The 24452-nt window shown below is 42.9% G+C and overlaps 2 protein-coding genes across 3 annotated transcripts in view; one reads left to right on the top strand and one right to left on the bottom strand.

Annotated features, from left to right (window-relative positions):
- The window catches only part of kmo (kynurenine 3-monooxygenase), a 43966-nt gene extending 27406 nt beyond the window's left edge, over window positions 1-16560 (bottom strand). Inside the window, exons 1-4 of the mRNA XM_069931009.1 lie at window positions 16396-16560; window positions 12742-12811; window positions 7601-7698; window positions 1942-2031 (exon numbers count right to left, since the gene is read on the bottom strand). Coding sequence (XP_069787110.1) covers window positions 1942-2031; window positions 7601-7698; window positions 12742-12811; window positions 16396-16470 — 333 coding nt within the window. The 5' untranslated portion in view covers window positions 16471-16560. The remainder of the gene's footprint in view (window positions 1-1941; window positions 2032-7600; window positions 7699-12741; window positions 12812-16395) is intronic.
- A 161-nt stretch (window positions 16561-16721) lies between these two features.
- The window catches only part of fh (fumarate hydratase), a 37028-nt gene continuing 29297 nt past the window's right edge, over window positions 16722-24452 (top strand). Inside the window, exon 1 of one of the 2 annotated variants that reach the window (XM_069931001.1) lies at window positions 16722-16784. Coding sequence is in view for 1 of the 2 variants with exons in the window: in XM_069931000.1 (XP_069787101.1) it covers window positions 23496-23615 (120 nt within the window). In the remaining variant the exon portion in view is untranslated. Of the gene's footprint in view, window positions 16785-23462; window positions 23616-24452 lie in introns of those variants that run through there. The other variant, XM_069931000.1, reaches the window with a different exon arrangement.

The following is a 24452-nucleotide window of genomic DNA, read 5'->3' as shown; positions in this document are numbered from 1 at the left end:
GTTTTATAATTTATAGTCATGAATCCGTCACAAAATTTATTGTTTTGCATCAGAGTGTAAAAATTTACATAAACCACTTTACAAAATAAATTATTTAAAAAAGTGTATGAAAAATTCAAAAATAAGGCCGTGTCATCGGTTCATTGTTCATTCAGGAATATGATGGCAGAGGGAAAGAAGCTGTTCTTGTGCCGCTGAGTGCTCGTCTTCAGGCTCCTGTACTTTTTCCTGATGGTAGCAGAGAGTGCCTGCCACATTGACCACTGCCAGTGGGCTGATATCGCCTCAAACCGTGCATCTTGGCGCCTCACAGTTCGGCGGGCAGCAACCTCCTTTGAAGAAGACCGCAGAGCCCACCTCACTGACAAAAGGCAAAGGAGGAAAAACCCAACACCCAACCCCAACCAACCAATTTTCCCCTGCAACCGTGTCTGCCTGTCCCGCATCGGACTTGTCAGCCACAAACGAGCCTGCAGCTGATGTGGACATTTACCCCCTCCATAAATCTTCGTCCGCGAAGCCAAGCCAAAGAAGAAGAAAGAAAAGAAGAAAGCAGAGGGAAGATAGTATGGCCTGGGTGGTGTTGGTCCTTCATGATAGAGCAGTGGCTCTTAACTTTTCCTTTCCACTCATGTACCACTTTAAGTGGTCCCTATGCTATAGGTGTTCTGTGATTAGTAAGGGATTGCTGATGTGGGTGGAAAAAGAGTTTGAAAACCACAGTTTAAATCGTACCTAATTGACTCATTAGGTGCACGGTTTCATAATTCCAAAGGAAATGGGCCAATGACAGTTTTTCTCAAGCAAAATATTTCAGAAACAGTTGGGTGTAGACTAGTGATTTTCAACCTTCCCTTCCCACTCACGTACCACCTTAAGCAATCCCTTACTAATGGCATAGAAATTACTTAAAGTGGTATGTGAGTGGAAAGAAAAAGGTTGAGAACCATTGGGATAGAGGCTTCTTTCTTAAGAAACTGTCTCTTGTAGATGTCCTCGATGGGTGCCTGTAATGTCGGAGGCTGATTTAACAACCTTCACTTTTTTCCTGTCCTGAGCATTGGCATCTCCAAGCCAGACAGTGTTGCAACCAGCCAAAATGCTCTCCATGGTTTACCTGTAGAAGTTTTTGAGAGTCTTCAGTGAATCTCCTCAAACTGCAGGACAGATCCTCTAAGATGATGGTACCCAGAAATTTTAAGTTCTTGACCCTCTTCAATGCTGAGCCCTTGATGAGGACTTCCTCCTGAAGTCTGTAATCATCTCCTTGGTTTTGCTAACCTTGAGCACAAGGTTGTTTGTGTGACACCAGTCAATGAACTGATCTATCTTCCTCCTGTATGCTTCCTCATTGCCATTTGAGATTCTGCTGCCAACCGCGGAATCATCGGCATATTTGTAAATAGCATTAGACTTATGCTGAGCCACACAGTGGCTAGCAAGTAGAGCAGTGGGCCTAAGCACAAATCCTTGAGGTGTTCCTGTGTTGATTGTCAGTGAGGAGGGGACGTTGATTTCAATTCGTTCTGACTGTGGTCTTCTGATGAGGAAGTGAAGGATCCCATTGCAGAAGGAGATGCAGAGGCCTTGTATTTGGAGCCTGTTGATCAGCACTGAAGGAATAATGGTGTTGAAGGCTAAGCTGTAGTTGATGAAGAGCGGTCGTATGTATGAGATGCTGCTTTCTACGTGATCCAGAGGGGAGTGGAGATCCAGTGATATTGCATCTGCTTTGGAAGGATTGTGACGATAGGTGAATTGCTGTGGGACCAGGTATTTGCTTTAGTACATGTTAATTTTGGCCATGCCCAACCTCTCAAAGCATTAGATATGAGCCGAGCAGACAACTGGGACAAATTCAGAAGACAACTTGGTCATCATGGTAAAGTTGGGCCAAAGGACCCGGTTCTGTGATTAATAACACTACAACATAAAATTTACCTGTCCTTTTTTTCCATAAGGGAGTGAGGACTTCTTGCCTGAAAGGGAATGGATCATCCTACCATTCATGGGAATGCCCTTGGAAACCACCTGATGAGGGAATTACAATTGAAGAAATTTAAAAATGTGAGTTTTGTGAAACAATCATAAAATTAAAAGGTTTTACAATACTTCATTAAACAGAAAATGCTTGAAATACTTAGCAGCATCTCCTTTGAGGAAAATACAGAAAATAATTTGTGAAGGCTTTTTTTCACCAATCACACTTGTGTTCAACACAACAAGCCTGAGTGTGGGGGGAAAATGTCATTAAGGATCACAAGTTAAGGTAAAGAATTGAATGCATTCAGCCAGCTCCAACAGGCAAGCCACATCACTCACATCCTGGCACCATGTCCCATAGCATACATCAGGGGTGGCCAATCTTGCTTAATGTAAGAGCCACATATGATAAGCTTGATATGTATGAGAGCCACAGCAGGGCTGGATTAATGTACAGTAGTAGCGAAAGTAACATATGCTATAGGCCCCGGATTTTCAAGGGGCCCCACGTTAATGAATTAGGAGAAACATTTTCTTTTTCATCTTTGTGCAGCAGCTATGAGATTCCACACTGATAATCTGTGTTAATAACCCCGATTAAAGGTGATAGTTGGCTAAAATGGCTAACCTTAAGGGGGAGGGGGGAGGGGGGGGCACTGCCCTCACCCTGCTTGACAGCTTAGCTCCTAGCCCTGGCTGTCTGCCTGCCCATCTCCCCCCTCATCCCACCCCCATCCCCAGCTGCCCACTCTCTCACCCCCCCCTCCACACCCCACAAATCTAACTCCCAATGCGGCAGCAGGGTCGCAGTGCTGCTGGAGTTCATTGGAGCCCCATCCCAGCATCTGATTGGGCCGCTTCAGGGCCACAACCGCAGCTCTCGGCGACAGCTCAATGCAGGAGCAGTGTCCATCTTTGTTATCTATAATCTCCCATGCAGCTGGAACCACTCTGCCAGCACGACTGCGCCGGGGAATCACCGAGGCGGTTCCAGCTGCGAGAGGGATTAAGGGTAACAAAGACGGCCATTGATCCCACATTGAGCCAGCTGCCACTGCCATAAGTAAGGTTTGTTTCAACAACATGTTTAAGCAAGTTTAACAGAGGGGGAGAGGAGAGGGGAAGGTGGGCCCAATTTCAGTGTAAGTGCAAAATGTGTAAATAAGTTTTAACAGAGGATGGGGAGGTGCAATTTCAATGCTTGCCATAGCCGCTATGTCCCCTAGATACACCACTGGTAATCACTGAATATATAGTGATCTGAGAAAACTTGCATCATTTTGTTAAGAATAATTAAGACATTTTCAAATTTACATCCACGGACATGCAGGGTCAGCATCCGAAATTCTCTCTCGGGGTGGAGGGGGGACACCACAGTCACACTTCCCCCTCATTGTGCATGCACTAGACGGCACTTCGTGTGCTGCTGTCACATCTCCCCCTCAGCACACGTGCACCAGCCAGCCTCTTAAAATAAAGGTTACAGGCCCCACAATACCTTAATCCGGCACTGGCCGCAAGACATAAAAAAGATTACATACAAATTTTTACTCTTACATGCACATTTTGTTACAAAAATGTCATATAAATATTAAGAAATACATGTACATGCATGAACAATACTGGATATAGTTTTTTGTATTAGATTCAATAATCAAAAGTACACATAAACATACCAAATATTTTTAAAATCCTGACTGATTTTCTATGGAAATCTCTGCCCAAGGAAGCAGTAGAGACTGCTTCATTAAATCTACAGTATATAAGATACATTAAGATATATTCTTGGATCATAGGGCAATTTACTGTTATGGGGGAAACAAGGAGTTGGGTCTATGGCCAGTTTAGCTGTGATCTAACTGAATATGGTGGCAAGCTCAACAGGCCGGATGGGCGACTCCTGCTCCTGTTTCTTATGTGTTACCTTCGGGAACACTGCTGCCACTGGTCTCTAGAGATACCTGCACCATTGCAGCACCAACAGCTGAGCACACGATGCAGGAAGTGATCCGATGAAAAGCTGCCTCATGTGGCAGGGCGAGGCCAGGGGTTCCACAGCTCTGTTCCTCCCCATTCCACCCTCTGCTCCCCTCTTCTTAGTCACTGGTGGGATGGGAGGAGCAGCTGCTGAGAGAAGAGGCTGAGGTATTGGAGAGGTCTAACATCTGTGCTGCCTGGTGCCATCTCTCCATCTGGTAGGGCGAGGGTTGCCCTTGGCCACTTACAGGGCTTTCACTGCTGCTGCCAGCTCCAGCTCTGTCCTGGCTTGGCACCTGAATGAGGTCCTCATTGTGGACACCCTCCAGCCTCTCCTCCCTGTATTGGTCATCTTGCTTCTCCCCTGCCAGGGTACCTGGACATCCTGCCTCTGGTGTAAGCCATGCTTCATTGGAGCTCTCCTGGCCCAGCCCCAGCTTCCTGACCTCTGCAGTCACTCCCTGCAGAAGACCCTCAGCTTTGCCTGACTCTCCTACTGCACCCCCCACTTTTGTGGGGCTCTGCTGTGGTGAGGCCTGGCCTGAGTGAGGAGAACCCTCTAGCATGCTCTGTTCATTCCACTTCTCTGTGGGGCCATTCCTCCAGTGCCCACTCCCTTTTCCCTCTTCTTGTCTTACAGCCTGGGCTGTTACTGTCCTGGGACCCCTCGTCTGGCTGCAAGGAATCATAATGTCCCAGGGCGGCTTCAGGAGCACTGGTATCTCACCAGCCAACATATTTCTGTGAGCTCCACATTACATATAAAAGAGCCACATGTGGTTTGCAAGCCACTGTCAAGCAACAGCTTAACTGGTGGAGAGCAACAGTTTAAGGATTTGAGAACCTCCTTGGTAAAAAACAACATGCTTGCTAATTGGCCATGAATTCCTGGTCATACTATCTCAGGAGCATTAGCTCCCAGAACTTGGCTCCAGGCAGGCCATTACACATCTGAAGACCAGAAACACCCATCTAATCACTACACCCAAACATGTTAATCTCAGTAGTTATTTGACTTGGAGAAGAAGCCCATACCAATGATGTGTCACGGCTACAAATTCTAGAGTATTATTTGTTGTTCATTGGAATTTCTAAGCATTGTGTTTCTATTGTGGTTCTTGTTAAATGTTCTACTTCACGATCATGGTATTTTCTTTAATTAATTTTATTTTATTTTTTTAAATTTTATTTATTATTATTTTTTTTTTTATTTATTTATTTATTTATTTTACACAGAAACTTCAAAATTATTCTGAAAAAAATTAGCATACTTACCTCCCGTGTGTCCTGATGTAGTCGTTTACACAGGGGGCACTTTTAGACAGCCTTCCTGTGTTGCGGAGTCTGTCTAAGGGGGGATGTCGGATTCATTAGGCCTGTTTCTTACAGAGTGGCTGCGGTCCATTTGCACTACAGCTGCTCCGTAAAAATGTATAAGGGTACGTGTGGAAAAATTATGGATTGAATTTGCATAAAAATTCCATCCCGACATTCAGACCCTGCCACCGACGGGAGCAGAAACTTTCTGCTGTTCAGTAGCTGTGCAAAAGTGCCTACTGTATTCCATCTGAAATGGTCTTCCCCATTTTATTATCCTAAAAATCTGTTACCCGGCCAAGTTTTGCATTATGCAAATTTGTTATGGCTTTTCTCCTAATTCCTTTCATTTGTTAAACCTGAAACAAAAAAAAAGTAAACTGACCCAAATTTGGCTCTTCGAGATCTTCATTGTCAGTATAAAAAATATTGTGTGGATCCGTTCTCCCTGCTCATCACCCACCATTCATTTCTGTATCATATTACTCTCAACCTGACTGACTTCCATCTTCATTATAAAGACTGTTAATTGCTTTCCAAAAATCTAATTATATAAACAGTCATTTCCATTTTAAGATTCAAGTAATCAGATCGACACAATTTTGCCATTTACAAAATCCTAGTGCCACATGCCTTCCCAAAGCACATTTATTTTGTCACAACTTTGAAAACTGCCCATCATGGTGGTTTTGCTAAGTGTGCCACATTCTCCCATCTTGTCCCTTTCCCGATTTTGACTGTTCAACATCATTTGGTAATACTCCATTCCTCCAGCAATCGCTCCTTTGTGTCAGTGCAATACTGATAATTCACTTTATTTCAGCAAGCTAGCTTGCATTTCATTTGGACTAGGTGTCTTAACAAGACAGATTTAAAGGGCATCAACTTAACGTTTTAACCATGTTCTTTGCCTCCACATAAAAATTTCCAAAGGAGTCCTTAAAAGCCCCAGATGCTTTTGTACTTTTGTACGATAATATATTATTTCATGGCTCAGTTTAACGTTGCCTGCTAATCTCATGAACTCACCTTGCTATTTACATACTTTTGTTTTTAATGAGAGGATTAGAAAAAGGAGTGGACAGTTCTGACTTTTGTTCCATTCGAGGAGATGCAACGTCTTTTCTCAGTGTCACTTTCCTGTGCAAACCCCACAAACTTCTTTGATAGACAAGTCCAAAGATTCACCACCTTTTGAATGAAGAGCTTTATTTTCAACTCAATCCTGAATGATCAAATGTTTACTCTGAGGTGGTGATCCCTGGTTAACAATCACCAGGTAGGGGAAAATATCTTCATTTCATTTACTTTCTCGAATGCTCCAAGAATTTTGCGAGTTCCAAAAATATTTTTTTTTTACATTTAGATTTATGGTTTATTGTAAGTTGTACTGAGATATGGTGGTAACCTTAATTCAGACATTGAGACATTGAGAAAGTGAACACCCTCCAGTTCCACTTTAATCTAAGAAATTGCAGAAAATATATAAAAGCAAACTAACAAGATTAATCGTGGCCATGGTCAAACTGGGTTTAGTAGAACTGGCAAATCAAATTTATTCATAGCAGCTTCCTGCCAATCCATGAATCACTTGGTTATCAGAGATCACTTCCCATTATCCTAAATTCCAGAAAACATAAATCCAGTCAATTTAATCTGTTCTCAAAAGGTCAATCAGGTCACCCTCTTTTGTAAAGAGAGATATATATCATCCTTTAAATAAGTAGCTCAGACAAATATAATATTCTTTTATCATCTCACCAGGGCTCAAAGTAATTTGAATAAGGCCTCTTTCTTCTTGAACTCAAATCTTGCAAAAAAGGCCATCATTTGATTTACCTTAAAAACATAGGGATGCTGGGGGAAACTCATCCCACCTCACAGCATCCACTGGAGTTAAAGATATATTCCCGACATTTCAGGTCTGAGCATTTCCTCAAGTTCCTCTGGCATGTCTGCACTTTTACTACAATCACAGCATCTGCAGAATTTTGTGTTTCATGCCATATGATCTGCCTTCCCAATTGCCTGGATGTTTTCTCTGCTCATTCCTACAGGAGCTTATATTTCAGGCGGATATCCACTGATATGCCCATGTCTGGGACCACTCTGTTCTTGCAGCATCCTTGAAGTCATGACAAATTCTATTAGCGCACATGCCATGTTAGGAATTAAAATAGAATTTATCTACTTGAAAATGTGAGAAACCATTATCTTAATTCTCGCTCAGTAAGTTGCATATAAACAGGGCAATTAATCCTCCACTTAAAATAAACATGAGAACATGCTCAATTTCATGAGAAAATGAATAGCTATGCCATACTTGGTCTTCCATTCCAACAGCCTTCAGAGCCTCCCGTCCTCTGTAGGATAAAGCAAGATTGATACTTCTCCCCTTTGCATCTTTAACTGTTCGAATATCTGTCAGAAAGAGAATGGGAAATGTTAAGAGCATTTGGAAATCACTCTCCCATATATATTTACCTCACTATCTATTTGCTACTTTCAAGTGCAGGATCCTCAAGAAATATTCTGATACTTACTATCTAAAGGGCTGACAGAAGAATCAATCAAGAACTCAACATATAATTGAAATGGGAAAATGTTGTCTGGATTGGAAAATATGTAATATGATACAAGGTTAGCAGAGATAGGCTTTTCTCTTTGGAGCAAAGAAAGATGAGAGGTGACTTAATAGGGGTCCACAAGATTATGAGAGACAGAGATAAGGGAGACAGCCAGCACCTTTTTTTCCCCCCCAGGCCAGAAGTAGGAAACCTCAGAGGACATCCATCCAAAGTGAAGGAAGGAAAATTTAGGGAGACATCAGGGGCAAGTTTTTTTTTTAATATACAGAGAGTAGTTGGTGCGTGGAATGCATTGCCGGGGTAGCTGGAACAGTAGGGGCACCTAACAGACTCTTAGACAGGCACATGGATAAAATAAAAATAGAGGGTTATGAAGTAGGAAGGGTTTAGTTTTTGTTTTGGTAGGTCAGCACCGCATCATGGTCTGAAGGGCCTGTACTTCACTGTAACATTCTATGATCTATACAAGGCTATTGAGAAGAGCAGAAGAGAGACTAATTATACAGTTTTTCCAAGGAAGTTACACGTGCACAATGGCCTGTAGGGCCACATCCTGCACTCCAAAATTCTATGAATGCTAGTGAGTTTGAAAAGAACGATATCACAGTGTCAGGTGTTTCACATTGGAGTTTGTTTATCTCTCCTAAATATAAACTTTATTCACAATAAATTATTTACAAAAAAAAATTCAAAGTCTTTTCACATCCTTAGTGTCATATAAATACATTTCATCAATGTGCATTGTTATATTCATTCGCTAATTAGCACCATTGCCACCACTGTGGCACCTTGTCGTTACTCATGTCTGTTATTTGAGTGACTTCGATATCAGTAATGGAAGTAATCTAGACTGTGGTTCTTCCCCTCAGTGACCTCACGTTGGCTGTACCAAGCCTCGGTGCGTCCCTCAGTACATACTTCTGCAGCCTAGAATGTGCTAGTCTTCACTGACACATCAGTGTGCTGAAAGACCAACAACCACCAAGTTTCAGTTTGGCCAAAGGGCGTCTTTCACCAAGTTGATGATCTTCCAGCAACACTGGGTGCCCGTCTCTTGCTTGATCTCCAGTAGCCTTGTATCATTTTATTTGAACATTTTTCATTTTTGAACTCAGCCCATGAGCTTTGTTGGTTTGTTCAGCTGTGGCAATGTCACTACAAAGACTAATTTCACCCTGAATGCCTGGACATGTATCAACAAGCATGGACCACTGTGTGGCAATCAGAAATCAAGATTAATTTCTTTTCATCTTATCTAAAAAGACAACAAGGCCAGTCACTGTCTTTGATCACTTAATAACCAAATAGATTGGACTCTGGAACCCATCTGCTTTGTGTCATTTTTGTTGAATGGTAATAAAACAGTTGATCTTGACCTATTAATCAAATTTAGTCTCTGCATTGTAAGGATTTGATACTGTAAGGTAAAAACATCATGAGTTGGGACCGGAGAAGGAGTCACCCAGTACCAAGGAGTAACAGGATGCAGGTGTGACCTTGTACGCTCAAGATAAGTGTGGCAATAACAAGATGATCTGCAGCAGACTAACAGAGAAGGGTAGCAACAGCTTATTCATTGGCCAATGTAATGGTATGATAATTTACTAAGTGCGTGTCCTGAGGTATAAAAAAAAACACCACTTGCTGATATTGGGAGAATGCGCCTTCTCCAACTAACACTGTTAGTTGCAAGTGTTACAATCCGGTAATAAAGAACCTTGATTTCGACTCAGTCTGGTGTCTGACTCACTCATTCTCAAACAAAGCAGACCTAACAATACCTATTCATAATATAAAAGAAACAAAATATTTTGAACCATAAGGATTCTCAAACAGAATCAGTCACTATTAACCCGGTAGTTATGCAGTGATATTAGTTACAGGTCGTCCCCTGATTATGAATGCCTGAATAATGGACACTGTGCAAATGAACAAGCATTTGGGAGACTGATGGAATGGATGTTGAGGGACTATAAGCATTTTCCATCAGCCCTCTACCCCAAGCTGCAACAAATGAGACTGGTTCGAGCCAAGAAGAACAAGGGGCGCTAAGCAGACTCACTCACTGAGTCAATGAGGCCAGCTGGCATCTCCTTTTCCTGCGCTCACTCACTCTCCCATCACAGCAGTTTCTGTGATCCTCTCACATGCACTGCTTCCATTTGCCCTAGCTGTTCAGACTTACAAACAGTGGTCAGGAACAGAACCATGTCATAACCTGAGGACTTCCAGTAGGGAGCTATCACACCAGTACTATTTCAAAAAAAGGTGGGAAATTAAGCCAGACAATTATCCAATTTAGAATTTTTCGCGGTCGTGTACTTAGCTTCGTCAGGAGTAGTGCCGGCTGTCGCTGATGATATAAGCGATTCAACACACGGGAGAAATAGTGCGAATGCGAGGGCATGTTAAGCGTCAGTATATAGGTGATGAATCTCAGATGCAAGAGGAGGAGAGTGAGAGTGCCAGGATCATCCATGTGGCAGTGAGCCAATGAGAAGGTCAGAGGTATTTAGCTGGGTGGTGTTTGGGGAGTAGAAAGATGCAATATTTTGTCTAGTGAATAATAAAAAGAAAGTCGACTTCATGGCGTGCTGAAAGAAACAAGTGACTGTATTCTTTATTTGCTTGTAAGCTATAGCAAATCAGTGCTGTTACAAATTAAGATTGACCATCCTTTAGCACGATTTCCAAGTCCAGAATGGCTCTAATGCACTTTAATTTAATTTTCATGCCTTTCAATGGAACTGCAAGATTTTATTTTTGAATCTCTCACAGAGTCATCTCATGTTACAGCAAGGAGAAAGCCCCTTGATTCCAATTTATCTAGCAAGGCTCATATTTGGCTCTCATCTTTCTAAAACTTTACAATCCACGTACCCATTGTAATTGAGCCCACTACTATCACTTTCTCTGGCAGCCCATCCACAGATCTTCCATCCTCTGAATTTAAAAAAAGCCCCTCGTGTGTCTTTTAAATCTTTTCCCTTTCACCTTACATTCGATGCCCTCTAGATTCAGGCTCCCTAAACATGAGAAACAAACTTTAACTTACCTCTGCCCCTCCTAATTTTATATACTTCAATGAGGGCACCTTCTGGCCTAGCCTACTACACAGAACCTTGTCAATGGCTTTGTTAAAGTTAATGTCTATGGCCCTCCCCTCATCAATCTTTTTGCTCACTTTTTCAAACTTCTCAATCAAATGCATGAGATACGATTCCCTGTGCACAGACATGCTGTCTATTCATGACCAGTCCATGGGTTTCCAAGTGCACGTAGATCCTGTTTTTCAGAATCCTCTCCAGTAACCTGCCCATGGATGTCATAAAGATCACAAGCCTGTAGTTCAATGGTTTGTCCATCCAGCCTTTCTTAAATAAAGGGCCAACATTAGCCACCATCCAATCTTCCAACATCTCACCCGTGGCTAATCGTGACACAAATATCCAGCTATGTGTCTATAGAAGTGACAGATATGATACATCCTGCTGACGGGCACAAACAAACATGTGGTGCATTTTCTTGTCATTTACGAGTCACTCCTTATTTTCAAATCTGATCTGGTTTGATCAAACAATTTATACCATAGCAAGATCACCTTCAGCTTTTCTTTTCCCTTAATTTCACAATTCTACCCCTCCCTGATCTAGATATTGTTCTTTGCCCAAAGGCATGGTGAAACTGATTTTAATTAAATTGATTATCAAAAGAAGAATTAAAATGGAAGTCAACACCAGCAACACCCTTTTCGATGTGATCAATGGCCAATACTATTTTGCATACTGTTTGGCTTTGTGATCGATTGCAACAGTTTTGGAAAGGTATTCAATCTATTTTTTTAACAGTTTATATAATATCCATCTTGTATTAGATCCCGATATATTTTTATTAGGGAACATGCAATCATTAATTGATTTAGGTTTAGAGAATTATCAGATTTCCTTTATCTATTTAGCTTTAGTCGTGGCTAAGAAATGTACAGCACTTACTTGGAAAGATAAAAATATATTAACTTTAGATAAGTGGTATTTGGAGATGAAATTTTGTTCGACTATGGAAAGGATATCTTTTTCAATGCAGGATAGGATGTCTTTTTATAAGTTAAAGTGGACTCCGTTTGCTAATTATATGCATTTAAGTTTGATTTAAATATATGTTTAAGCGTGAAATTTTAGTATTGATAAAAAAAATTTTTGTTGTTAGAATTTTTTTTTTAGGTTAAGTTTCATCTCTTTTTTTGTAAGTGGGTATTTTTTTTTTCCATATATAATATTGTTAATTTTATTAACTTTTCACTCTTTATTTTGGGGAGGGAGGGCTGGACTAATTTTAAGTTAGATTACTAATATTGTGTTACAATTAACGGGGGGGGGGGGTTATTTTGTGTAGTTTTCTGATGTAATATTGTAATCATACCATTTTAATTTTTATTTTTATTTTTCTTTAAATGTAATTCTCTATTGTATTCAAGTTATAAAATTTTAAATAAAGTCTTCAAAAAAAAAAACACCAACAACACCCACCACAGCCCAAGCCACTAAAGGAGAATTTCCGCCCCATGAAATTGAAAATAAAATGAATGATCTAAACTTTTTAAAATCTTTTTTTGGTTCTGAGCATGACCAAGGAAACAAGTAGATTGTTGGATAGGATTCTCCAACCCAAAAATCAAAAATCAAGACTCTGAAAGCATGGTGCTATAGACTGAAATCCATTTTATATAGATAATTTATATTCATATTCAGGTACTTATTATTTAACAATTGTATACATGATGGAAGGTTTGATGACATCTGTAAAGATGGTAACACAGCAAATTTGGAACATGTTGAACTGAATAAAGGAAAGCAGAATATAAATAAATGAGCCCCACCTTTCCGTACTTCATAGACTTCCACCTGGAAGCCTCGCTTTGCAAAGAAACATGCATTTAAAGCACCAACCTGGGGAGGAGAAATTATATTATCACGCAATGCCATCAACACTTTTCATTGTGCAAGCAATGTTTTTGTGGGAAAGCAGCTTGGTTTTCAGCAGTATTCATTTATGAAGAAAAGACAAAATGGAAGAGAAATGAGGACATAATCTAACTAAATGAACTTTATTCTGACTGCCTTTCATGCAAGCTGGGCACACTTAATTGGTTACAGTGACACCACAGACTTCCCCACAGGTAGGAAGATTGATGAAGCATGAATTGGTGCTGGAATTGGTGCATTTCACCTGCCTGCATGTAGTTAGTGTACGATCCAAATGGGGTGGACAAAAAAAATAGAAAATCACATAAGCCACAAGTAAGTATACAAGTTAGTTGTTAATCACACATATTGTCATCTTCTCACTGCACTATTGGTTCTGCAGAATGCTGGTGAATGCCTGTAAGCCCACCCCCCCCTTCCAAGTTAATATGGTCAAATTTTCTACATTTTCATCACATGTGCAATCTTGATGTACAAGACCCATCCTTTTATCTCTTATAAACTATGTGTGTCTATAAAATGTGCCCAAAAGTACAGGATATATATATTTTTTTTAAAAACAGAATAAACATTTTTAAGGAACGTTACACCATATTTAAAACCACAAATGGGAGAGAATGATGAGATAGGAGAGAGTTCTCAGTCTATATCATGTGGGCTGTGGTCTCAAATAAGTGCACAAGCCAAGATCAAACAGCATATTTTTCAACCAGTAGGATGTTGAATGTAGAGAGAAATGGCATATCAAATGGAACATAGAACATACATCACAGAAACTGGCCCTTCGGTCCTTCTAGTCTGTGTCAAATTATTGTTCTGTCTAGTCTCATTGACCTACACCATTTCTAGTTCTCAATACCCCTCCTATCTGTCCAAATTCTTCTTAAATGTTAACATTGAGCCCACATTTACTATTTCAGCTGGCAGCTTGTTCCACACTCCTCCACTCTCTGTGTGAAGAAGTTCCCCCTAATGTTTCCACTAAACATTTCCCATTTCACCGTTAACTCATGTCCTCTGGTTTGTATCTCACCCACCCTCAGTGGAAAAAAACTACCTGCAATTACACTGTTTATACTCCTCATAATTTTAAATACCTCTATTAAATCTCCCCTTATTCTTCTATGCTAAGTGATTTAAGTCCTAATTTGTTAACCTTTTCCTGTAACTCAGTTACTGATGTCCTTGCAACATCCTGGTAAATCTTCTCTACACTCTTTCAATCTTATTGATACCTTCCTGTAGTTAGGTGACCAAAACTACACACAATACTCCAAATTTGGCCTCACCAATGTCAATTTTATCAAATAGCCCAACTCCTACACTCAATATTTTGATTTATGAAACCCAGTATATCAAAAACTCTCTTTATAAACCTATCAGGGAATTATGTATATATTCCCAGATTCCTCTGTTCTACCACACTCCTCAGTGCCCTACCATTTACTGTGTATGTCCTTTCTTGGTTTGTCCTTCCAAAATGCAACACCTCACACTTGTCTGCATTAACTTCCATCTGCCAATTTTCAGCCCATGTTTCCAGCTGGTCCAGATCCCTCTGCAAGCTTTGAAAACCTTCTTCGCTGTCCACAACACCTCCAATCTTAGTGTCATCTGCAAACTTGCTGATCCAATTTGCCACACAATTATCCAGATCATTGATATTGATGACAAACAACAATGGTCCCAGCACTGATCCCTAAGACACACCATTAGTCACAGGCATCCAGTCTGAGATGCAATCATCCGCTACCACTTTCTAGCTTCTCCTGTCCAACCATTGTCAAATCCAGTTCAGTACTTCACCATGAATACATAGCATCTGAACCTTCCTGACTAACCCCTCATGGGGACCTTGTCAAAGGCCTTACTGAACTCCATGCAGGATACATGCATAGCCTTTCCTTAATCAACTTTACTGGTAACCTCCTCTAAAAACTCTATACAATTGGTTAAACATGATGTACCATGCACAAAGCCATGTTGACTATCCCTGGGCAGTCCCTGGCTATCTATCCAATAGATCCAATCTCTTAGAATGCCTTCCAAATATTTACCTACTACTGAAGTCAACAGCCTATGATTTTCTGGCCTATGAATGGAAATGCAGCACAAGTTTTGCATGAACAATATGATACTGAAAACACTCAGAGCAGGCCTGTAAAATGCAAAACAGAATTGACGTTTTGACCTGCAGAGTGGGTGGATGGAGAGGGAACATGTCTGATAGGATGAGAGCAGAGTTCTGGAGATAAGCTGCAAAAAGATCATTCACTCATCAGTTTAAAAAAAAAATTGTCAGAAATAAAACTTCTCACACATGAGTCTCTTTAAAACTGATGACACGACAAGCTTTATTTACAAGTCTGCAGAGTTGGACTCAACTGGTTTCTCACCAGTTAAGCCCCGATACATACAGTGCATTGATTTTTATACCCTTATTATTTGCCCTTCCCCTTCTTATTAATACTGTTTTAATTGGTTAGTATTACAAAAGCATTCTAAGTATAACTGCATTATTAATTATCACGTTCGTTACGTACGCTGTGAACTCTACATACACTAAATTCTGTTTCTCACCCTTCTTATCAATCCTTTGTCTCCTGCATGTCTCTCACTATGACCATGAAAAGATAGGTTTAAAAAAACATATTCAGCAGATCCTTTTGTCCTTGACTGCTAGTAAACTCCCTGTCCGTTCTGGCTTCCCTGTTTATGATTAATCATCACATTTTAACTTAAGTCTTTTTAACCTAAATTCTCTATATAACATGGGGGAGGTGGGGAAGAGAGAAAGAGGACAGATGAATTGAGGTCAATTAGAGAATGAGAAGCTGCCTGGCATTTCTCCCTCAGAATATCAGAAATATTGCTTTTGACCAATCCATTTCACACTTGTCAGCACCTTGAAACTAACTGGTTTTCTCTCAGTCCTAGTTCTGAGGAAGGCTCTTTGAACTGAATCATTAACCGTGTTTCTCTTTGCACAGATGCAGCCTGATCTGCGGAGTGGTTCCAGCAGTTTCTGTTTTACATTTCAGATTTTCAGCAATTGTAATTTTATGACTTTGAATACATCATCAATATAGATTGTTTAGTCCAGCGACAAGGAGGCAAATCAAGATCAGGCGAGTTCAAACGCAGATTCAAATTCTATTCCCTAGAAAATCGTCATTAGGTGCTTGAATAATGCCTGTATCTGTTCTGAAGTGCGAACTTCACAATAAACCACCCCCACCCCCCAAAGAACAGGAAATCTCCTAACCCACTAGTAAGTATGCGGGTTAAATTGTTACTCCCGCAGATTGTCATCTTTCCATTGTACTACAGAATGTTTTCTTAAACAAAGAAATTCAGTCTGTCAACTTGCAAATAAATCTACACCTCCAAAACCTCTTCTTGGCTATTTAAGCTATTTTAATGTACTTTTCTTATGTATTTCAATTGGAAAATTCGCTGCCCTCTGAAACACGAGTGGATTGGTTGCCACACGGTTTGCAAGGGTTGACTCCTGGAATGCAGTTGTAACGAACTGGTCCGAACCTTACCAGGCCACCTCCAACAATCGCGACTTTCTTTGCCTTTGCACTCTCGTCTCTTGAAGGACTCGCCCGCGATGACATCTTGCAGAGACCAAACGTCCCTTCCTCCTGAGCAGAAATTGCGCGGACCTCTCTCTGAACCTGCCTTCACCAGGACTGCGCTTGACAAACTAGTCGGTCTCAAGTCCATTGGGAAGGGGATACGTAATGTCGAACTCCAAACGTCATTGGCTAAAAGTTGGATACACACGAGAGTGTCAATGCGGGCATCTGCTGAATGCGCTCCATCGGAGGGAAAGTCATTAAGGTGTCACGGGTGATAGAAGAGCAGGCTATTAGCGGTGAGTGGAGGGGCAAGACAAGTGAGGTGATCCATTTTGGAAGAACAACCCAAGGTAGGACAATAGCACTGAGGAGTGCTGTAGAACAGAGTGATCTGACAATACAGATACTGAATTCCCTGAAAATGGTGTATTAGGTTGATAGGGTTTTAAAGAGGTTTTTTTTGGCTTTTATAAATCAAATTATTGAGGATAGAAATTGGGATGTCATGGTAAAATTGTATAAGGCCATATTTAGAGTATTATGTGTCGTTTTGGTCACCAAACTACAGAAAATATATCAAAAATAATATTTACCAGAATGTTGTCAGGACTTGAGGAAATGGGCAATTCATATGCTTGTTCAGTTGCTTCTTAAATGTTGTGAGAGTACCTGCCTTTGCTGTCTCCTCTGGTCGTGTATTCCAGATTGCATCCACTCTTTGGGTGAAAAAAAATATCCTCCTCAGATGTTCTAAATCTCTTATCCCACATGTGAATATTTATACTTTGAAGTCTTCTTCCTGATATGGTCAATTAAGGAAAGTTCTATCCTCACAAAGAAGTTGTAATGGGAGCAGATGAGTGGGAAATGGAAGTCTACTTTGATGGGCGAGCAGGTTGGAAAACATCTCAGAATCACCAGTGTTGAAAGTGTCATCATCAGAACAGGTGCAGTGAAGTCAGAATGTAGTCAATATAGAGTGGAGGTCTTAGAGAAGACAGGAGATATACTAAATATAACTGAGGGATTTTGTAGGTTTATGTTAGCAATTGGGCTCAGATCTTTCCCCAAATGAGTCAGAATCCAGTGGAAGAGCAGGATGGAAAACAATAGCAAAGATGAAGATACTTTTGAACAAAAAGCAGCATCAATACAATCACATATTGGGGTCTAAAAAGCTCAAGTAAGGGGCTGAAACTAAGACACCACGCACCCTCCACAGAGGCAAACATGAGTTGCCATCATGGCACTTTTGATTCGGAGAAAGTGAATGAAGTGGAACAAAGTTGTGCATAGGCTGCCAGTGCAAGGAATTTTATTTGCATGTTCTGCAAACATAAGGAACTGTTAAGGAGAGCCAAGTCATCAGTGAAATGTAACTAAAGGAACATATAGAGATTAAAGAGGAAGAGGTGTTTGCTGGCCTTACAGCGAATAAAGGTATGATATATTCTCTCGGACCCTGAGGGAGACTAGTGTAGAAATTACAGGACCCTGGCAGAAATATTTAAAATCTCGTTAGCCATGGGTGAGGTGCTGGAGAAGGGGAGGGCAGCTCATATTGTTCTGTTGTTTCAAAAAAGGGTCCAAAAGTAAACCAGGAATTTACAGGCTGGTGAACCTGATGTCAATAGTGGGTAAATTATTGGAGAGATAGGATATACAATTATTTGAACAGCCAAGGGCTGATAAAGGATCTGGACCAACTGAAAAATGGGCCAGAAAATTGCAGATGGAATTTAATGCAGACAAGTGTGAGGTGTTGCATTTTGGAAGGACTAACCAAGGTAGAACATATATAATGGTAGGGCACTAAGAAGTGTGAAGGAACAAAGGGATCTGGGAATACAGATACATAATTCCCTGAAAGTGGCATCACAGGTTGTAAAGAAAGTTTTTGGCATCTTGGCCTTCATAAATCGAAGAATTGAGCACAGGAGTTGGGATGCTATGTGAGGTTGTATACGGCATTGGTTAGGCCAAATTCGGAATATTGTGTGCAGTTCTTGTTGCCAAACTATAGGAAGGATATTAGTAAGATTAAAAGAGTGCAGAGAAGATTTACTAGGATGTTCCTTGGTCTTCAGAAGTTACAGGGAGAGATTAAACAAGTTTGGACTTTATTCCTTAGAGTGTAGAAGAATGAGAGGAGATTTGATAGATGTTTACAATATTATGAGGGGAATACACAAAGTAAATGCAAGTAGGCTCTTTCCACTTAGATTGGGAGAGATAAATATGAGAGGACATGGCTTTGGGGTGAAAGGTTTAGGGGGAACATCTTGACTCTGAGAGTGTAGGAGTTTGGAATGAGCTGCCATCTGACCTGATAAATATGGGCTCACTGTTAAGTTTTAAGAATAAGTTGGATAGATACATGGATGGGAGTGGTCTGGAATGGGTGCAGGTCAGTGGGACTAGAGGAATGATGTTTAGGCACAGACTTGAAGGGCAAAATAGCCTGTTTTCTGTGCTGTAGTTTTCTATTGTATGTATTTACTTATATTTTAATTGGATAAGAAATGAATATTTTAGGGGGGTATAGTTTGTTTAGATTACTGATGTTGTATTGTAATTTCATTATTTCATTTTTAATTTTTTTTAATGTAATCTTTTATCTTATTCATGTTATAAAATCTTAAAGTTTAAAAAAAATGAATATTTTAGTAACTGTGTAAAGTTAACATGATTAAATTTTTAATTTAATCTAGATGACCGTGTTACCAACATTTTTTAGTATGTAAGTTTTTCCCATATTCTAATTGTGGTGAGATGTTTCCTCCATCGTATATATAGTTATCATTGTCGGTTGAATATATGGAGCTGGCCCGCCCACCGATGACTCATACCCTATAACCCCTCCCCCGTGGTCCTGGACCATAAAGTTCAAGCCACTTTTCCCTTGCCGCCATTCCTATCCTGGGATCCGGGCCAGCAAGGTTCTTCTGTGTATTAAAGCCTATCATTTCCTCAGCTTATCCCTGTGGTTACTGGTAGTGCCCTACAATTTAATACACAGAAATGATCTCTCCAGTAATGGAGAAACTGCTGCGCCTCGATCAACTGGAAGTGGACCCCCAACTCCCAGGAGCGTCTGAACTCTACGAGTAGTTTACTTTGGTAATTTCCTCGAGGCCACTGCTGATCTGGTGGGCTCTGACAAAAAGAAACTCAAGGTACTGCAAGCGAGAGTTGGCCAGAGATCATTCCAGGCAATCAGGGGCCGTGCCATGTATGCTGAGGTGATGTCTGAGCTCCAGCCCTCTATAAACCGAGGATCAACAACGTCTACTCATGTTACCTCCTTTCTTTCCACAAGCAACAACCTGGTGAATCAGCTGAAGAATTCATTTGTGCCCTGCTCATGCTGGGGAAAGAACTAGTTTGGGATGCCTGCGTGTCGGGTTTGAGGTCCGACTGCATTGGCAGCATCTCGTCGAAGAAGACCAGTTGCCACTGAAGTGAGCCATACAGTTAATCAGGACTCTAGACTTGCCCAGCGCCATGCAGAATTGATCGCGGGCAAAAATGGGCCCTCCATTTGCGCACCAAAAATGCTGCCATCTTGGGAGATGGCATCAGGGATGGGCGTCCCGACGATGGCAGCGGTGGAGACTGAATGCACAAAGTGCTTTTTCTGTGGGCAACTGATGCACCCACAATGGCTTTGTCCCGGGAGGGGCGCAAGCTGCCCAGACTGCGGAAAGAGAGGACTGTATCTGTGGGTGTGTCAAGCTAAGACCTCTGCTCGAAGCAGCATGGCGTTTATGCCTGCCCCAACTTCCGGTACAGATCACATACGTACAAAGAAGGATGCCATCTTATCCCCCACAGCCCCCGCCTTCTGCATGGTCTGCACAAGCGCAGCTGATGCCACTTCTGCCTTCTTCCTCGACCTCGGCAGCCATGGAGGCCACCATCTTGTACATCGGGCCTCCATGTCGATGATGAAGATGACACCGATCCTGGCATCTGTAATGCTGAACCAGACCAGCTCTCATCCGATCGCTCGCTCAATGATACAGATCAAGGTGAATGGACGCAAAATAAACTGACTATTTGACAGTGGCAGTATGGAGAGTTTTATTCACCTGGACATTGCCCACAGACTCTCGCTCCCAGTCTGGCCAATGAGTGGCTTGATATCACTGGCATCCAATGATCACCAAACTGACATCAGGGGGTATTGTGCTGCATCTCTGATGGTGGGGATGAGCGTTATGATAATTTCTCGCTATTTGTTATGCTCCAGCTCTGCGTGCCAATCCTCTTGGGCTTGGACTTTTAAAGCCAGTTCAAGAGCGTGACGATGGCATTCGGAGGCTCCCAGCTGCCCCTCAAAGTGAGCAACCCACAACTCGTGGACCTCTCCCCTGCCCCTAGCTCCGGCCTGCAGCTTCACCACCCTTTGGGTATCCCCTCCGCTGCTCTTCACGAACTTCACCCCGGATTGTTGACCCATCGCTTCCAAGAGCAGGTGCTACAGCGCCGAGGACATGGTGTTTATCTGGGCTGAGGTTCAGCAACTCCTGGAGGAAGGGATCATCGCCTCGAGTACCTGCCCCTGGAGAGCCCAGATTCTAGTGGTCAGGGGTGGGAGCAAACCAAAGATGGTCATTGACTATAGTCAAACTATCAATCGCTTCACCCAGCTGGACGCTTACCCCCGTCCCCGGATAGCCGACATGGTCAACAAGGTTGTGCAATATTGTGTATTGTCGACCATTGACCTTAAGTCAGCCTATCACCAGCTTCCCCTCTTTCCCAGTGACCGAATGTGTACAGGTTTTGAGGCCGACGGGAAACTTTTTCATTTTCTCTGGGTTCCCTTTGGTGTCACCAACGACATCTCCACATTCCAGAGGGAGATGAACAGGATGGTGGAGGAGCACAGTCTGGCACCGACCTTCCCCTACCTCGATGTCATCATCTGCGGCCACGATCAGCAGGACCACCACGCTAACCTCGCTAAATTTCTGCAGACTGCAAGGTCCTCAATCTTACATACAATGAAGACAAGTGTGTCTTTAATACCAATCGCCTGGCTCTCCTAGGATGCGTCGTGGCACATGGTGTCATTGCCCCAGACTCCGACCGCATGCGACCCCTAATGGAGTTTCCAGTCCCAAACACCCTGAAAGCACTGAAGAGGTGCCTGGGGCTGTTCTCCTACTATGCACAATGGGTGCCCAACTATGCCGATAAGGCCCATCCCCTCATTAGGTCCACATGTTCCCATTATCGGTGGAGGCCCAAACTGCTTTTCAACAGATCGGAGAGGACATTGCTAAAGCCACAGTGCATGCCGTGGATGAATCCATCCCGTTCCAGGTGGAGAGTGATGCTTCTGACTCCGCGCTGGCTCCACACTAAACCAGGCAGGCAGGCCAGTAGCATTTTATTCCCATATCCTCCACGGCCCTGAGACATGGCACTCCTCGGTCAAGAAGGAGGCACAGGCAACTGTTGAGGTGGTGCCCCACTAGCACCACTACCTGGCCGGGAAACGATCTACCCTGCTGACCGACGAACGGGCCGTCACCTTCATGTTCAACACGAAGCAGCGGGGTAAAATCAAGAATGACAAGATCCTCAGGTGGAGAATTGAGTTCTCCATCAATAATTATGATATCTTGTACTAGCCAGTAAACTCAACGATCTGCCTGATGCCCTATCCCGGGAGACATGCGCCAGCACGCATCTCGACCGTCTCCAAGCTCTACTCGATTCCCTCTGCCATCCTGGAGTTACAAGACTGTTCCACTTTATCAAAAGTCAGAACCTCCTGTACTCCATCGAGGATGTCAGATCTATGACTAGATGCTGTCGGGTCTGCGCAGAATGCCAGCCACAGTTCTACAGACCTGACAAGGGACACCTCATTAAGGCCACTCGCCCATTCAAACGACTGAGCGTCGATTTCAAGGGCCCCCTTCCCTCGTCAAACAGGAACATTTATTTCTTGAACGTTACTGACGGATACTCCCAGTTCCCTTTTGCCATCCCCTGTCCGGATATGTCCTCGGCCACAGTGATTAAGGCACTACACAGTATCTTCACTCTGTTTGGGTACCCTGATTACATCCACAGTGATCGGGGCTCCTCGTTCATGAATGAGGAGCTGCGGCAGTACTTTCTTGCAAGTGGCGTAGCCACCAGTAGGACTACCAGGGGTAATGGAAAGGTGGAACGGGAGAACGCCAGCGTTTGGAACGTTGTGCTCCTGGCCCTCAAGTGCAGAGACCTACCAGTGGCGGGCTGACAGGATGTCCTGCCGGAAGCATTGCATGCCATCTGCTCGCTCCTTTGTACCGCCACCCCTCACGAATGCATGTTTGCCTTCTCTAGGAAGTTGGCGAATGTAGACACTCAGCCGGCGGAACAGCAGACGACTCCCACCCCTGCCCCCCGCAGGTCCCATAGACAGAGGAGGTCACCGGTGAGCTGGAATCTTTAGTCTTGGCAGTTTTTTTCTATTCCAGGTCTGGGGGTGGGGGGGAGGGTGAATGTGGTGATATCTTTCCTCCATTGTATTGTTGGTTGCCTATGTGGAGTTGGCCCGCCCACGGATGACTGGTATCCTATGATTACTCCCCCATGGTCCTGGGCCATAAAGGTCAATCTCTTGCTGCCATTCCTCTGCTGGGATCCAGGCCAGCAAGGTTCTTCTGTGTATTAGAGTGTATTGGTTACTGGTAGTGCAATATTTTATCTCAATGTACATACGAATTTGAATTTAATTTTGATCAGGGCGTCCTATATTGCTATAGGCAAATCTCTTTTTTTTCCCCTGCACATCTCGTCTCCAAAGAATGGTGGAGATTATGTAAACTTTGCCTTTAAATCGTTCCTAAAAATTATGAAATGTAGAGTTCAGGTTTAAAAGCACCTGAACAGCATATTCAAAATCCAGATGCAAAAATGTTTCATTCATAAAAATGCAAACCCAAAGGCTTGCAGCAACATTAAACTTGCAGAAGTGAAATGAGATCGCAGGCGATTTTTTTTCCAGAGTTACACCCCACTCTGCCCTTGGTTCCTCCCCGTCCTTCCTCGTCACCATGCTCCGCTTCGTCCGAAACCTGCGGTGCGTCCACGGCAAACTCCGAGCGAGACAGGTCGATGAACTGTTTGCCAAAAGCTTGCACCCGGCCGCTGCTGTGACAACGGGTCCGAGAATGGTGAGTGTGTCCCCCACCCCCCCGACCCCATGAACCAAAGCACAAGACGCCGCTGCGGCCTTTCCCTGCAAGGCGCCGGATGCGGAAAGTGCAACTTCGCAGGGGGTTCCCGTCCGAACGTTGCCGTTTCGATACATGTCTCTTCCCCCCAACACCATGTCAATCACGCCCGTGCGGCCCGGGGTTACCCCGGGTTCCACAGGGCAACGTTCCATTCGGACAAGGTCATTCTGAAGCCGTGTTCGGCTGACTATTTCCTCAAATAAATCTATTCGGGTTGGTTCGCTCTATTGAAAACCCAGCAGGCCCGTGTTACCCTCAAACTGTTCATCAACAATCGTGAGCCACAGATTTAAATAGGTTGCGACCTTTCATGTGCAGCTTCCCTTCGGATTGTTTAGCAAATGGATTGCAATTTTGCTTCTATTATCGTTGAGAGCAATGCTTTCATGTGCAAGGTACAGCAGGCAGACGTCTTTCTTTTCCAGTGGCTTGGAATCTTTCTCCAGTAGCCATTTCTAACTTTCCAAAACGGAGGACACGCAGGGTCAACGTCAAAAACTCTCAGCTGGATGCGAGTGGGGGGGGGGTTAACAGGGACCAGTGTGCACCCACCCTGGGTACCCATCAGTAGTAGCAGGCACCCATTGGCAGGATTGGGAACCCATTTGCAGCAGCAGGTACCCACCCTGGGCACACAGGTTGGGTTTTGGGTTGCAGCTCCAGGCTCACACCCTGCAAACATCAGCTCCGGGAGCACACCAGGTGCTGCGGACACCGGCTCTGGTTGCATACCAGGGGCTGCGGCTCACACCAGCGCCAGGTGCACAGCGGGTG

Source organism: Narcine bancroftii, chromosome 4, assembly GCF_036971445.1.
Source record: "Narcine bancroftii isolate sNarBan1 chromosome 4, sNarBan1.hap1, whole genome shotgun sequence".
NCBI classification, from domain to species: Eukaryota; Metazoa; Chordata; class Chondrichthyes; order Torpediniformes; family Narcinidae; genus Narcine; species Narcine bancroftii.
The sequence above is the reverse complement of the archived record's forward strand: the minus strand, read 5'-3'. Positions and strand labels throughout refer to the sequence as shown.